General features: G+C 34.8%; 2 protein-coding genes and 1 pseudogene across 2 annotated transcripts; all 3 read right to left on the minus strand.

The window, feature by feature from the left end:
* Positions 1 to 61: 61 nt before the first annotated feature.
* On the minus strand, positions 62 to 8,809 carry LOC139825202 (putative nuclease HARBI1). The gene is made up of 4 exons (XM_071797738.1): positions 8,607 to 8,809; positions 8,094 to 8,312; positions 745 to 1,012; positions 62 to 629 (listed from the first exon to the last, which is right to left on the minus strand). Exons 1-4 carry the CDS (start codon positions 8,807 to 8,809, stop codon positions 120 to 122), a joined length of 1,200 nt encoding a protein of 399 aa, XP_071653839.1. The 3' UTR covers positions 62 to 119.
* A 310-nt stretch (positions 8,810 to 9,119) lies between these two features.
* LOC139808255 (uncharacterized) lies at positions 9,120 to 10,554 on the minus strand (annotated as a pseudogene).
* A 3-nt stretch (positions 10,555 to 10,557) lies between these two features.
* LOC139808257 (phospholipid phosphatase 5) lies at positions 10,558 to 14,889 on the minus strand. The gene is made up of 6 exons (XM_071770038.1): positions 14,601 to 14,889; positions 13,567 to 13,672; positions 13,312 to 13,459; positions 13,050 to 13,178; positions 11,010 to 11,180; positions 10,558 to 10,924 (listed from the first exon to the last, which is right to left on the minus strand). The coding sequence occupies exons 1-6, from the start codon at positions 14,681 to 14,683 to the stop codon at positions 10,755 to 10,757; spliced, it is 807 nt and encodes a 268-aa protein (XP_071626139.1). The 5' UTR covers positions 14,684 to 14,889; the 3' UTR covers positions 10,558 to 10,754.
* Positions 14,890 to 16,288: the final 1,399 nt, after the last annotated feature.

Raw genomic sequence — 16,288 nt, forward strand, 5'->3', positions numbered from 1 at the left:
TTTAAAGATTTGCAAGATTTATTGAAAACAACCCATTTGTTCAAATGCAATATACCAAACTTTATTTTAATTTTTGTGATACACATGTATATATAATATAAACATACTTATAAAACATCTCACGATAAGAAGTACATAATTGCATTTCTTTTATCTATACCTTCCCTTTGTGTGTCTTGTAACGGTTCTGCTTGTACACAATTCTGTTCATTAACAATTACAGGAATGTCTATCATATCGTTTTGTAACAAACATATGTTATGCAGAATGCAACATGCAATTATATATTTAGGTATTAAATCAGTTCTATACAGTGGAAGTGTATCCAAAATGCTTCGAAAACGACCTTTTAAAAGACCTATTGAACGTTCAACCATCATTCGAGCAGACGAGTGACGTGTGTTGAAAAGTATCTGACGTTCAGATAGATGACCGTTATCTTTAAATGGTACCATGATGTATTTTGTGAGACGATAGGCTGCATCACCCAATATGTGGCTGTCGTGCGGAAAATTATCATCTGTACACATCTTTTCGAAATCTGACAAACGGAAAACACGCATGTCATGTACAGAACCTACTTGTCCTGTATAGCAATGTATGAATTGTAGCCGTTCATTACAAACAACCTGTTGAGAAATATATGCATATATATTATGTGTCTATATTCTTAAAGCACACAGCAAGTAAAAACTATATTAATGTTATAATATACTATAAATAATATCACCAATCCTCCCCTACCTGTAATTGAATAGAGTGAAACCCTTTTCTATTTATATAGGAATCACTGTTATCTCTTGGGCCAATAATTTTTATGTGAGTTCCATCTATTGCACCAATATCACCAGGAAAACCATAAGTTCGTTTGATTGTTTCTATACTTTGTTCAGCTTCTTCTAAAGTTGGCCAGTGAATAAATGTTGCTACTTTTTTATATAAAGCCTTTACTACTCTTTGGACACTTCGCCATGCTGTAGCTGTTCCGACATCAAATCTGTCAGAAACACATCTTTAAAAAAAAATTTACTTATTAAATATTTCGGTAATTCTTCAGTTTAGCTACCTCAGCACAGAAATTGATGCAATTAGGCTTAATCGACGCGTTTTTGCACGAAACGAACGAATCTGGCAGAAAAAAGTGTCGCTCTGCCCCGCGACGCGAGATATTAATCGTCAAAGTTGAACCGACGACGTGTAGCAACACTGAACGTGCCCTGCGGCCATATGCGCATGCTCAGTGGTCGCACGCGCATGTAAAACTGCGCCAATTTTAAATGAATCAATCGTGCAGAATAACCAAGCATCTCGATTCAAGCAATTAGGTCTCACGCTGGGAGTTTCTTTAGTTTAATTATGCGTGGGAAGCACACACACACACACACACACACACACGGGGGGGTGCGAGGGGGGGGCCTTCGGCACCCCTCCATGCATGTTCTTTATAATTTCGCTTTACAACTTAGCATGTACTTTATGTTGTAAAGCGAGGTCCACGCTGCTTACCGACGGGGTGGGTGCGGGGGAGGGGGGCCGAAGGCCCCCCCTCGCACCTCCCGTGTGTGTGTGTTCTTCCCACGCATAATTAAACTAATGAAACTCCCAACGTGAGACCTAACTGCTTGAATCGAGATGCTTGGTTATTCTGCACGATGTAACTGTTTAATGATTTTCGTTAAAGCAGGGCACACACACGTGTGTATGCTTTACGAAAATCACAACTTCTATAAAGCAGGGCATACACCAGCATACACACGTGTGTGTGCCCTGCTTTAACGAAAATCACAACTTCTATAAAGCAGGGCATACACACGTGTGTATGTGCCCTGCTTTAACGAAAATCATTAAACAGTTACATCGTGCAGAATAACCAAGCATCTCGATTCAAGCAGTTAGGTCTCACGCTGGGAGTTTCATTAATTTAATTATGCGTGGGAAGCACACACACACACACACACACACACACACACACACACACACACACACACACACACACACACACACACGGGGTGGTGCGAGGGGGGGCTTTGGCCCCCCCTCCCCCGCACCCACCCCGTCGGTAGGCAGCGTGGACCTCGCTTTACAACATAAAGTACATGCTAAGTTGTAAAGCGAAATTATAAAGCACATGCATGGAGGGGTGCAAGGGGGCTTACATGCGTGAGCGCACGTGAACAGAAAGGCTTTTCTCCCCTGCACCCTCCCCCATGCATGTACTTTATAATTTCGTTTTACAACTTAGCATGTACTTTATGTTGTAAAGCGAGGTCCACGCTGCCTACCGACGGGGTGGGTGCGGGGGAGGGAAGGGCCAAAGGCCCCCCTCGCACCCCCCCGTGTGTGTGTGTGTGTGTGCTTCCCGCATAATTAAACTAATGAAACTCCCAGCGTGAGACCTAACTGCTTGAATCGAGATGCTTGGTTATTCCGCACGATTGATTTATTTAAAATTGGCGCAGTTTTACATGCGCGTGCGACCACTGAGCATGCGCATATAGCCGCAGGGCACGTTCAGTGTTGCTACATGTCGTCGGTTCAACTTTGACGATTAATATCTCGCGTCGCGGGGCAGAGCGACACTTTTTTCTGCCAGATTCGTTCGTTTCATGCAAAAACGCGTCGATTAAGCCTAATTGCATCGATTTCTGTGCTGAGGTAGCTAAACTGAAGAATTACCCTTATTTAGCGCAGCTTAGCCCACGGAGATTTAGCATTGTCGACATTGCCCACTTGGAACCGAGCAAAGTCCGCAATGTGATAATCGTTGCTGACATTGCCATCGCTGGATGGGCAGTGTTAACTTTGCCCACATCAAACCGGGCAATGTCCGCTAATAAACTACTTTGCCCAGTCGCGTTGTGCAATGCTGACATTGCCCGGGCAATGCCGACACTGCACACCATGCTGACTTTGCCCGTAACATATATATTGCTAGAACAATAAAATTAAAAAGATGACTGAATATAAAGTATTTTTGAATACTTTTATGCTCATTATACACTGTTCCTCGTTAAACGCATTAAATTAAATGAACATTGAACAGATTAAATATAATGAGAGCACGCGCGGTCATATAGACTAGCTATAACATGGCTATTACACTGCGGCTTAAAATCCGATTTAATAAATATATATACTGTATATTATCCAATCCAAAATTTTTGCAGCCCCACTGCCACTCTCAGTTTTTGTTTACTCAGCGCCAGTAGTTCTTTAGCTCTTCCCCTGGTCTGCTGTTTTAAAAATTATATTCGTATATCCAATTCAAAATTTTATTACTCTTTTTAAACTGAATTTGTTTCTTAAGATGATTTTTGAAAAATTATATATTTGCGCTGGTTATGACATATGTAGACCATATATAACACTTACATTAAATTAAGAAGTAGTCTACCACGTAAAACAGTTGGCTCACGATCCCGAGGTCCCGAGGTCCCGAGTTCGAATCCCACCAAGGTAAGTGTGTTTTTCAAATACAAAAAAATATTTATAATCATAGACTGCATCTTAAGAAACAAATTTAGTTAAAAAATAATAATACAATTTCGAAATAAATATAATTTTTTTATTTTTTTTTGACAGTGTTGCGCATTCCTTGCACGGTTTTTGAGGACAATTTGTCGTCGGACAGCGCTACGCAAAGCTAGGCTTGCTCGGTTTTTGCCGATTATTTGTCGTCGGACAGCGCTACGCAAAGCTTGCTCGGTTTTTGCCGATTATTTGTCGTCAGACAGCGCTACGCAAAGCTTGCTCGGTGTTTGTCGACAATTTGTTGGCAGAACGCTAGACAAAGCTTGCTCGGTATTTGCCGACAATTTGTTGGCAGACAACGCTACACAAAGCTTGCTCGGTTTTTGCTGCCAATTTGCTGTCTGGTTATGTACACAGACTTTGCTAGCAAAACACGAGCTTAAAGATGACACAAATGGCACCGGATTTGACACCAATCTTTGAACGAATTTGATGCCATCTTGGCGACAATTTGCTATCAAATTGCTTACTGGGTTAGTTATTAATAAAGCAACAAATAATGTAAGAATAAATATTGAAGATGATCCAATATGGACACAAATAACAAATCTATAAGTAATATGGATTCAAATGATAAATCTATAAGTTATATGGATACAAATGACAACAAGTAATATGGATGCAAATGATGAATCTACAAATGATATGGATACGAATGATGAATCTACAAATGATATGGATTCATATTATGAAGATATTGAATTAAAAGACAATGACATAGAAGTTTCAAACTTATGTGATAATTTAAATACCTATGATAATTGTTTTAAACATAAAAAGTAAAAGAAGTACAAAAACGTATTATACTAAACTATTTAATATACAAATATTCATGTTATATACGACATATTAAATCTAACATAACACATTTTGACTTAAATACTTAAATATTTAAAAAAATGATAATTAGCCCTTATAGAAATTTAATACTGTAAGTGATTTTTTGGCTAGTGATTAATCATTTAAAAGCACTATTAAAAGCACTATTAACAGTGCTTTTAATAGTGTGTTTAAGTGATTAATTACTAGCCAAAAAATCACTTACAGTATTAAATTTCTGTAAGGGAGTTGAACGCATTTAGTCAAGTTAACAATTTTTTTCTCATTATATTACCGATATAAAATTTTCAATAAAATTATTTTGGTATTAAGTTCCTGAGTGGAAATAATCGTCATTGTAACTATTTTTTTCGTAACTTTGATCAAACTCTTTCTCGAGTTATGCGATTTGTTTTGTATTCCTAATTTTACCTGGATATGCTGGATAGACAAACACAACTTCCTTTATGATTTAGCTTATTGTCAGCAATTTATCCAAAAATATAAAGATGCCTATTTATGTAACGGTGAAAGACCAACACGAATTTCTTACAACCTTCGTCTATTTCTCGCGAAATCTTTAATTGAGTCCATTCTGCCGAAGAGAGGTATTACGACCCTGGCATGCACAGAAAGAATCATAACGTTATTAAATAATATTAAAAATTGTGCAAATTAGAAATTTGCACATGGCTTCCTCATAGAGGAAGCTTTAACTTCCGCAAATTTGGAGATATCGATCTATTTCTAATTTTATTATATTTTTCAGTCTTTTCTACCCCTATTTCACATATAATTCTTTTAAATTCGGTTAATTAGACTTAGCTTTATATGCGATCAAAATTATGGACCTTTGATCGCGTATAAAGCTGGGTCTAATCAACTAAATCTTAAAAAATTATATATGAAATAGGGGTAGAAAAGACTGAAAAATACAATAAAATTAGAAATAGATCGATATCTCCAAATTTGCGGAAGTTAAAGCATAAACAAACATTTCTGAAAAAATTCAAAATTTTATTAAAAAAGAACCCCTTGATTATTAGCAATTTTTATTAATTCTATTATACTCTTCAGTTTTTTCTACCTCTATTTCATATATAACTCGTTAAGATTTGGTTGATTAGTTCTGGAGTTATATAAATTTTCGATAAATTTGGCACATACACACACACATACACACATACACACATACACACATACATACATACAGACATTTTTTAAAATTGCAATTTTTCGACGTTTTAGAACATTTTGAACACATTCAGAAAAACAAAAAAAAATTTTTTTTTAACGAAAACAAAAGCTTCCTCTATGAGGAAGCAAAACTCAAAGAAAATAAAAAAATGCTATAATTACAAAATTAAAAGACTGCAAGAAGTAAATAAAAGTAGTAGAACTTTAATAGAAAGTGCTGTTCATAAAGTTTTAACTATAAGAATCAAATTAAATTATTAACTGGCGAATTCAAAAAGTTCCAATTTGGGATAATGAAACCATAAAAAAGGCATTAAGATATAAATTTATGTGTGGTCGTTCGAGATATGAAGAAATAAGCTGCGATCTGTCATTATCTTCACTAAGAACGCTACGCCGACAACTGGAAAATGTCAAATTTACAAACGGGATATATTAGAAGAAATATTCGAATTTCTCCAAATTAAAATGTCTGCTTTTAAAAGTAATATTGATAAACATTATATATATGTCGGTTCTAGATGAAATGTCTATAACTCCTAGATCGTTTGATATTTCAACAAATTCATGTGTTGTTCTGCAGGTTCTGCAGGTTCTGCAGGTTCTGCAGAATTATATATGTAATAATAGCAATAAAAAAAATTTGCTTCGAAGGCATTAGTATTTATATTAGCTGGTATTGCTAGCAGATGATGGAAGCAGATCGTGGGTTTATATTATTTTACAGGTGATTCTGCTGACGGTAATAACTTTAAATCAATTATTTGCGATATTATCAAAAAAGCTGAAAATATAGGATTACGGGTTCAGTGTCACATTTGACATGGGATCAGCAAATATGACAATGTGGAAATTATTTAAAATTAATGTATCGAGGCATAGTACAATAATCAATTCCTGTCAACACCCTAAATGACAAAAGTCGTAAGCTCTTCTTTTTTCATGATTGTGCTCATGCCTTGAAAAATATAAATCAAGGTTTTAAAAAAAATAAAACAATAATTATCCCTGATGAAATTGTTACCATGTTTGATTTGCTAACTAATGTAGTCAGAGCAAAAGATTTAAATGAATTATGTATTTCTGAAGATCAAATAGATTATGGTCTTAAGGTAAGTTTTCATGGGCAGTGAAATGTAGCAGCAGTGAGCAGCATTCGTATGTATTTGACCGGAAATGAATGTCCGGTAAAGAATCTATACATATGAAATCGTTTGTATTTCGTATGAAGACTTTTGAAGTGCAATTGAAAAGGTTTGTGAGTCATTCAGTTAATTGTAATTAATTAATCATTTTTTCATCATGCACTTAGCCGAAATAGATAAATTAAACAAAGTTTTTGTATCGAATCGTTTGTATTTCGTATGAATTTAAGAGTTATGAAGTGTGATTAAAAAGGTTTGTGAGTCATCCAGATAATTTTAATTAATTATTTATAAACTATATGTACCTAGTCGAAATATAGATTTTTAGTTATTCATGTTAAAAGAAGGCGCTAGTGTTCCCGAATAAACGTTTAACAAATTATTTTATAACTGAAACCTCTCTGACTGAAACAAATAAACATTGTAACATATGACATTGATAACGTTGTACGTGTTGAACAGGTAAAGCAAAGGTAATTATACATACACCCGCCAATGACCTTGACCTTGACATATGTTGTCAAGGTCACTCTTTTGAGTGACCTTCAGAAGTTTTTAGCCGGCGGTCGTTATTCGTTAATAAGTTATTAACAAAAAAGTTTTGAAAATATAGCAGCTATTTTGAGTATTGAGAGGCATAAACGACCAATATTACGTCTTTTTTTTTTTAGTAGAGAATATCTCGTTTCGCGTGAAAGTTGCTGCTTTACTAAAAGCAGCGACTTTCTCGCGAAATAAAGTATTCTCTGCTTTAACAAAGACTTCAATTTATTAACAATTTACTGCTTTAAATGTTGTGTTTTGGTAAAGCAGCGACTTCTCGCGAAATAAAATATTCTCTGCTTTAAGGATGTATCACTGGTACAATCTTAGACAAAAGTGCATGAAATTTGAAATACTTGAATATCTACGCCTAACGCATAGTAAATCTAGATGTAAGATACTCAAATGATAGTAGGAGCCTTATTTTTATTCCTACAAAGGTATTTTTTACTTTACAAATGTTTTTTCCAGTATTATTTGCGATTTTTGTAATTTATGAGCCTAAACTTTTGGCAGTAAAAATGCCCTGATTTCAACTTTATAACGTCAAATTATTAATAAAATTAATTATTAATTATTAATTATTAATTATTAATTAATTATCATTAATTATTAATTTATTTCTTTAAAACGGTGTAGTGAAGACAATTGAAACTTGACAGATAGTTTCATCTATTCGTATACTAGATGTACAAAAAAATTCAAAATATTGGTAGCGCTCCTTCAACATTTTTTTAGCTGTTTTATCCGTCAAAATCGTCTCTTCCCATAAAAATACGTGTAAAATCAGTGAAAATTAAAATCGTTATATCTCAGCAACCCACACAGCACACTTTATCTGAGAGACGTCTCACAGACATTTGGGATATCTCAATAACCGGTGGATATCCAGTGGATAATTCAATATCCGGTGGATATCCAGCGGATGCACAAACGTCCTCAGGATATCCTGTGCTGTGTGGGAACCGTTTAGTGGATTCGTTTCTACTTTTTTTGTAGCACATCAGGAAGACTAAAAGAACATTCTCACAAATTTTTGTCCACTTGGTAGCGCTTTGAAAATAGGTGCAATACATCCTTAAAAAAAAAACGTAATATTAGTCGTTTATGCCTTCGAATACTCAAAATAACTGCTATATTTTTCAAACTTTTTTGTTAATAACTTAACGAATAACAACCGCCGGTTAAAAACTTCTGAAGGTCACTCAGGAGGGTGACCTTGACAACATATGTCAAAGTCAAGGTCATTGGCGAGTGGGGTCTTAATATGCATAATTCATATAGTGAGAAACCATTGCAGGCAGTGCCCAGATAGCAAAATGTTAGCAGAATGCGCGCAGATTGGCAGCAAATTTGATCAAAATCCCACACCAAAACCATAGCCATCTGTGCCGCATTAAGCTCGTATTCTGTCGACAGAGCCTGCTGACAGGCAATGTAAGCAGATTTCCAACAGAAACCGCGCAGAGCCTGCATACAAAACCTGGCAGCAGATTGGCAGCAAAAACCGAGCAGAGCCTGCACGGTCGACCTGAGAACAGATTGGCAGCAAAAACCGAGCAGACTTTATCCATACCCATATAGTACAAAATATTTTTTAGAAAGATTAAAATAATTTACAAAAATATTTTTTAAATGTTTCTATGTCCGCCAGATTATGTCAGAAAAATATTTTCGAAAATATTTTTAAAAGATTGCAAATAAATATATACAATAATATTTATAAAATTTTTCTATCAGAAATATTGCTTCGAAAAATAAAATATATGTTTATTGTTTAACCCAAAGCAATAAATGTTTCGTTTGAAAGATTTTTTTAATATTTAAAAAATATACATTACACACAATATACTTTACATCTTATTTTAGAAAATATTATTTTGCATATCTATATCATTGCAGCAATTTTGGTTGAGCCTTGCGTTGTATTGCTGACAAAGATATGTCTCGTGGATGTTATGATTTTGCTTCGCAGGAGGCCTGCTTATATTAGCCCTCAACTGAAATTTACTTACGAGTTAGTCTTACCATTATGCGCCGCTTAGTAGCGTCGTTGCAAACTATCACGGAAAGGATCTGTTCGGTTTTTGCTGCCACTCTGTTCTCAAGTCATACGCGCAGGCTCTGCTCGATCTTTGTTGTCAATCTGCTGCCAAGTATGTGTGCAGGCTCTGCGCGGTTTCTGCTGCCAATCTGCTCATATTGCCTGTCAGCAGGCTCTGTCGCATTTCTGGCTACAGTTTGACAACATCATCTAGCTGATAGAGCAGTTTCCGCGCGCAATTTGTTGCCTTTCTGATACCAAAAATTTAATGCAGACTCTGCTTGGAATCTGCTGCTCAGGTTTGGCTATCTGGGTGGTTCTATGTTTATCAGAAATGTTGCCCTTGGCTATGTGATACAATATAGCTGCAGCAATATTGTTATTCAACAAACTTACACGGCCGCATTCATTTTATCGAAATGGGATGGATTTATTGCATTTTCCTTAAGATATGGACACAGTTTCAACGGATCTTGTTGATCTAAATTAAATACTTCGCGAATAGGTATAATAGAAATTTCGTTGTCTGGTAAGTTATACTTTTGAACTAACATTTCGTCTAAATAAAATTTGTGACCTGATGTTAATGAGCACGCAACATTTTTGAAAACGCGGCGTGAACGGAATCTGGCATAATAAACAATTTGTCTTTTTTATTGCACGGATGTGGAATAGAATTAATAATCTTGCTAAATTTATCAGCTGTAATATTCATAATCTTACACCAACTCCTATCCTGCGGTCCCATGTCGGAAATTATTGCTTTTACTTGTAATCCGATATCATATGCCTTTTGGATAATTGCTATAATTTTGTCAAACATTTCTCGTGAATGAATTTGATATCAAAATAGCCACCAACCTGCTTCCATTTAGTAGAAATGCCGCACAGCATAAAGACAAGGCTATACGTAGCTTTGTGATTAGAACTGTCAAATCCACCCGATAATTTCATCGTCGGTCGACCAACAACTGTAGCAACCGAATATTGATCAAAATGTTTATAATAAATATTTATATTATATTGCCAAAAGATATCAAAAAACATTTCAGTTTATATACAAGAAATATTTTTCATACATTCCTAAAATATATTTTATATATTGTTAGTAATAATTTTTGTATTATTCTAAAACCTTTATGAAAAATCTTTATAAAATATTTATTACTTATTTTTGGAAAATAAATTTTCAAAATATTTATAAATATTTATCATAAATATTCATAAATTTTGTGCTGTTTGGGTAGGAGATACAACATAAATAATGCAGCTGAAACGAACAGATCTATAATACATATATTAATCATAGAATAAATTCTACCAATACATTTGAATTTGTTTCTGTATAGACATACATTTATTTAGATGTATATATTGGTACACAAAATATATAGATCTCAAAGATTTTAACGAAAGTATTAAGTACCGTTTAAAATACCATATATGGCGTATATGCAGTAATAATTTTGACTTTTTTATATCCACTTAATTTGCTCGTTTTTGTTAGACTTGACGTTGTCCGATTGAACTTGTAACGTAAGCGCGACGTATGGTTTGTCGCAATACGGCGAATCTAACGGAGGGTAATAATGTCTGTAGCAGACGTGTGTTAAGCAGTAGCCTATTACTGATCCTATTACCACGTCTGAAACAAATTCCGTGTTAAATTGTAATACAAAATTGTAATGGAATCATATTACTTTAACAATGAAGTTTCAAATGCAGATCACCTTGCCAGTGATGGTGATAGTCGCACGTTCTGCTTAACGCGATAGTTAGAGCGACGCAGAGCGGTAAAAGAAACGTGCACAGTCTCCACGATTGTCCTTTTCCCGCCAAGCTGAATGTGTGCAACTTTCCGGCTAAATATAAGGCAATGAAACCGAAACTGGCGAACGCAACTGCAATGGAAATTATTGTAATCTGAATATAATCTTCTATATATTTTTATGCAACTAGAAATATATGTTATCTTATCTCTGTGTTCTTTACTAAGAGCTACTATTTCCAACGTTTGTTAATTCTAATCTAAGTTGGCTATTCTAAATTTTTTTTTGAAATATTAACCAGCTAAAAATCGATATACAAATGAAACATCTACACTTTAAACAGAATATAAAACTTTATTAGAACATTATTAATAACAAAATTAAACAAAGAAAATTACAATAAATGCTCAAAATTGTTTCCTTTGGCTTTAATACTTTTTTGAATCCACTTCAGAAAATTATTCATCATGGTAAATCCCTGGTGATCATCCCAGGTACACAGGCAGGGCCACTTTAAGGATGTATCACTGGTACAATCTTAGACAAAAGTGCATGAAATTTGAAATACTTGAATATCTACGCCTAACGCATAGTAAATCTAGATGTAAGATACTCAAATGATAGTAGGAGTCTTATTTTTACTCCTAAAAAGGTATTTTTTACTTTACAAATGTTTTTTCCAGTATTATTTGCGATTTTTGTAATTTATGAGCCTAAACTTTTGGCAGTAAAAATGCCCTGATTTCAACTTTATAACGTCAAATTATTAATAAAATTAATTATTAATTATTAATTAATAATTAATTATCATTAATTATTAATTAATAATTAATTATCATTAATAATTAATTTATTTCTTTAAAACGGTGTAGTGAAGACAATTGAAACTTGACAGATAGTTTCATCTATTCGTATACTAGATGTACAAAAAAATTCAAAATATTGGTAGCGCTCCTTCAACATTTTTTTAGCTGTTTTATCCGTCAAAATCGTCTCTTCCCATAAAAATACGTGTAAAATCAGTGAAAATTAAAATCGTTATATCTCAGCAACCGTTTAGTGGATTCGTTTCTACTTTTTTTGTAGCACATCAGGAAGACTAAAAGAACATTCTTACAAATTTTTATCCACTTGGTAGCGCTTTGAAAATAGGTGCAATACATCCTTAAGAGACTCCGTCGATTTAAAGCGAATTCCAGAGATCCGCTCCAAGCTGGACCACACAGAAAAATCCTTTGGGTTCAAATCCAGCAAGTTTGATGACCAAACGTTCTTGCCCCAAAAACAACTCTTTGCATGTTGCATTCGTGCCGAATGAGCTGGTGCTCAATCTTGCTAGAGCGTAAACCCTTCTTCGAAATGCTCCGACGTCCATGACTCCAAAACGCCTCGAAGAACGATATCTTGGTAGCTGGTGGCTGGACAGACATCTGCGCGACGGGTGTAAGACACCATTAATTTTCATCGAAAGAAATGTGGAAATCAATGCTGCCAGCTACTAAGAGACCGTTCTCTGAACAATATTCAGCGCGAACAATCGCGACGTGCAAAGAGCTATTTCCTGGTTTTTTTGGGAGGCAAAGATGTTTGGTCGCCAAATTCGCCGAATTGAACCTGATGGACTTTTCCGTGTGGTCCAGCTTGGAGCAGATCTATAGAGTTCGCTTTAAATCAATGGAATCTCTTAAAGTGGCCCTGTGGCATACCTGGGATAAAATTATCATCTAGCAGTGCGCGACCATCGTGAACAATTTTCCGGCTTCGAAAATGTATTAAAAACCAAAGGAAATTTTGAGCGTTTATTGTAATTTTCTTTGTTTAATTTTGTTATTAATGTTCTAATAAAGTTTTATGTTCTGTTTAAAGTGTAGATGTTTTTTGTGAACCAATTTGTAGCTGCTTAATGTTTTCAAAAAAATTCTTGGAACTTTTGTGTCACTGTACTTATTCATATATAAGAAATATCTCAATTTACTACTATCACTGCCAATATTGACGTACACGAGGAATGTCCGCTTGGAAATGACTTCTTTCCATCCCTAATAACTACCGGATCTCCAGTGCATTTAAATCCTGGATTCATTTGTCCATCTGGAAAACACCGCCAGAAGAAATCTGGCCTTGGACGACCTAAAAGTGTGAAGAATATGATGAAACGATAAATAACATCAATCATTATATGGATAATGTTATTAAAACTGCAAATCTTATTGAGTTATTTGACGCAAATCTGTTGCACTCAAACCTTTCGATAATAACCTACCTACTATAAGTTTCAAAATGTCTGTAACAAGACCGTTAAATCCTAGGGCTAACGTTACAGACAATACTGACTGTTGAAGATCGACTTTATCTTTATGCATCATGAAAAAGAAGCAAATAACGACAATAGGCATCATAAACACAAGAGGCTGGAAAAAAAAACATTTTGTTTAATATATATTATTTACGAGATAATATTCTACTTATATTTTATTGTTAATCCTATTTATTAAAACCTCTCTAGGTATACACCTACCCATAATACTGTAGTTGGAACAAAAGATTCTGTTCTTGGATTTCTGTATAACCATAGTTCATCTTCATGAATTTTTCTTGTAAATGGTTCTGCTTTTTCCAGCTCCCTGAAAGTCGAAAGCACATTTGCAGCATTTATGTTTAATTGGCATTTATAATAAAAAAGAACAATTGTTTTTCAGACATAGTAATAATCAATATCAAAAATAATTTATATTTATAGTGTAATATATGTTATTTCTCAAAAAATCACAGCTACTTGTTAAAAATTATATTAACCCTTACTTGCCACACTTCTGTAGACGTCACGTACTTGCCACATTGTGGTGGAATCTACCCCAGCGACAAAAATTGTTATAACAAATAAGCTATTCAATATTTTAACTTGCCAATTTTTTTAGAACTTCTTAAAAGCTTACTTTTAAAAGTTATGTAGGTTATATAGCCAAAAATTAAAGTTATGTATGATACAAAAATTAAAATAGCAAAAGAAAAATTAAAAAATGGCTATTTTTACAAAAAAATTCATTGCTCGAACTATTGACAGATGTCGCTATAGACCCGCTTTTCATAGATTTCGGTACTTAAAATTAAGAGAATATAGTCGTGGGGTTGATTTGATCCCAGTGTGGCAAATAAGGGTTAACATAGATATCAATAAAAGAGTCATAAAATTTATGTAAAGATATAATATGGATAAAACTTCTACTATTCTATTATATTATATTTATTCATTTATTTAATCCATGTCTTGTGGCTACTATAGTGTTTTATACACTTACCTATAAAATACTTTACAAATTATATTAATATAATTATCAATAAAAGAGTTTCAAAACTTGTGCTTTTAAAATAAAAATATAATATGAATAAAATTCTGAATACCATTATGATTACTATTAATTAATGTTAATTAATACTACTAATTAATACTAATTACTATAGACTGACATTTGAACATTAAATTTAATGACATGTCGCTAATTGTAACATATTGATTGTTTAACTACCGTCCACTATGAGGCGTCAACTTACACGAATAGCACTGCCAGAAAGACACGCAGCAAAACGTCAAACCAAAACCATAACGAAAGTCGAAGTCCACGTAAATTAGTCATCTCGGTACGTCGCGCATTTAAACTGAGGATAAATCGCGCCGGTTTTCTCCGTGTAAAAGGAGCATAAAAATTGTCAACGTTAAACTTAAACGATTCATCGTGTTAAGAAACCGTGTCCGCCTGCGTCCACATCGATCGAAGTAGTCAGGGCATTTCGGGCACCTATTTTATGAACTGTTTGGAATGGATTCCGATTGGAATAATTCCATTTTCCCTACAGACTTCTATATATTACTAGAGACTCTCAAAAGGCTGCATCCTCATGGAGAGAGAAATAGCGGAACGGAATGAGGTTCGGGAGGTTCCTCACAAACTTTTGCTCCCGCACAGGGGAGCCACTGTGCCTGACAGCTAACGGCGCAAATTTCAAAGCAGCGAAAGAATAAAAAAGAATTGTGATAATAATAGAGTGGCAAAAAATACGCAAAGTGTCTGTAGAAAAATTAAAAAAAGAGCTCCGTTCTCGGGGAGCAAAAGTAACGGGGAAAAAGAAGGATTTTACAAGATCGGTAAAATAGATCGTCAATATCGGTTATTATGTCTAATATATACTCTTTACCCGGCGAACCAAATTGTAACAGAGTTATTTCAGTTAATGAATGCGAACTAACATTATCGATTGACATACAGTCATAATATTTTTATTACAATACTGATTTTTCCCATATGTTAACAATTGGTGTTTGAAACTTGCGCGGAATACTACCAATTTTGATATGGTGCTGCACTCTATGCTAGCTTTCACTGAGAAACCTCATTAAAACGGAATTACTCTGAATGACTCTGATAGGCTAATCTCTAGGTGGGGACTCTCAAGATGGGATATTAGCCAATCAAAAGAATTCCGTTTTAATTCCGTTCCGCTATTTCTTTCTCCATGGGGATGCACCCTAAGGCCCAGTTCAACAGTGGCCAGTTAGCTTAACTAGTAGTTAACTCTCACTCTCTGTCTCTTTTTAACTCAAAGGTTAGATAGAGACGGAGAGTGAGAGTTAACTACTAGTTAAGCTAACTGGCCACTGTTGAACTGGGCCTAATTCGGAACAAACAACCACCGTATTGACCTATCGATCATGTATCTTTTCCCCTAGGACGGAAATGTGAAAAGTGAAAGGTTTATCTCTTTCTATTCAACACCAATAGAAAGAAAGAGATAGTTACATGAAACTTTCATTTTTCACGTTTCTGCTCTAGGAAAAAAGTTACATGATCGCTACCCTGGGGGTCAATCATGTATTAAAGTAGAACGTGAAAAGTGAAAAGTTTTATATGACTATCTTTTTCTATTTAACATCAATAGAAAGAGAGATTTTTCATTTTTCACGTTTCCACCCTAGGGGAAAAGATTCATGATTGACCCCCTGACCTCTGACAGAGAGAAACCTGAGAGAGGCCATCCCGGCATTTTTCGTCAATTTTTCTGTGTCACATTTTCCGACGCGCCGCCTGAGAAAGTGCGTATCAACTACGTCGTTTCGCTCGGTAACCGCACATGGTTTGCGTCCGTGCTAATGGTTCGTGTCCGAACTAGCCAGTTAGAGGGGATATGCTGCGGCCGCGGCGCACAGTGGAGCCGTTTGCGCGAATCGCGGAAAAAATTATGTT

This window comes from Temnothorax longispinosus, chromosome 2, assembly GCF_030848805.1.
Source record: "Temnothorax longispinosus isolate EJ_2023e chromosome 2, Tlon_JGU_v1, whole genome shotgun sequence".
NCBI lineage: Eukaryota > Metazoa > Arthropoda > Insecta > Hymenoptera > Formicidae > Temnothorax > Temnothorax longispinosus.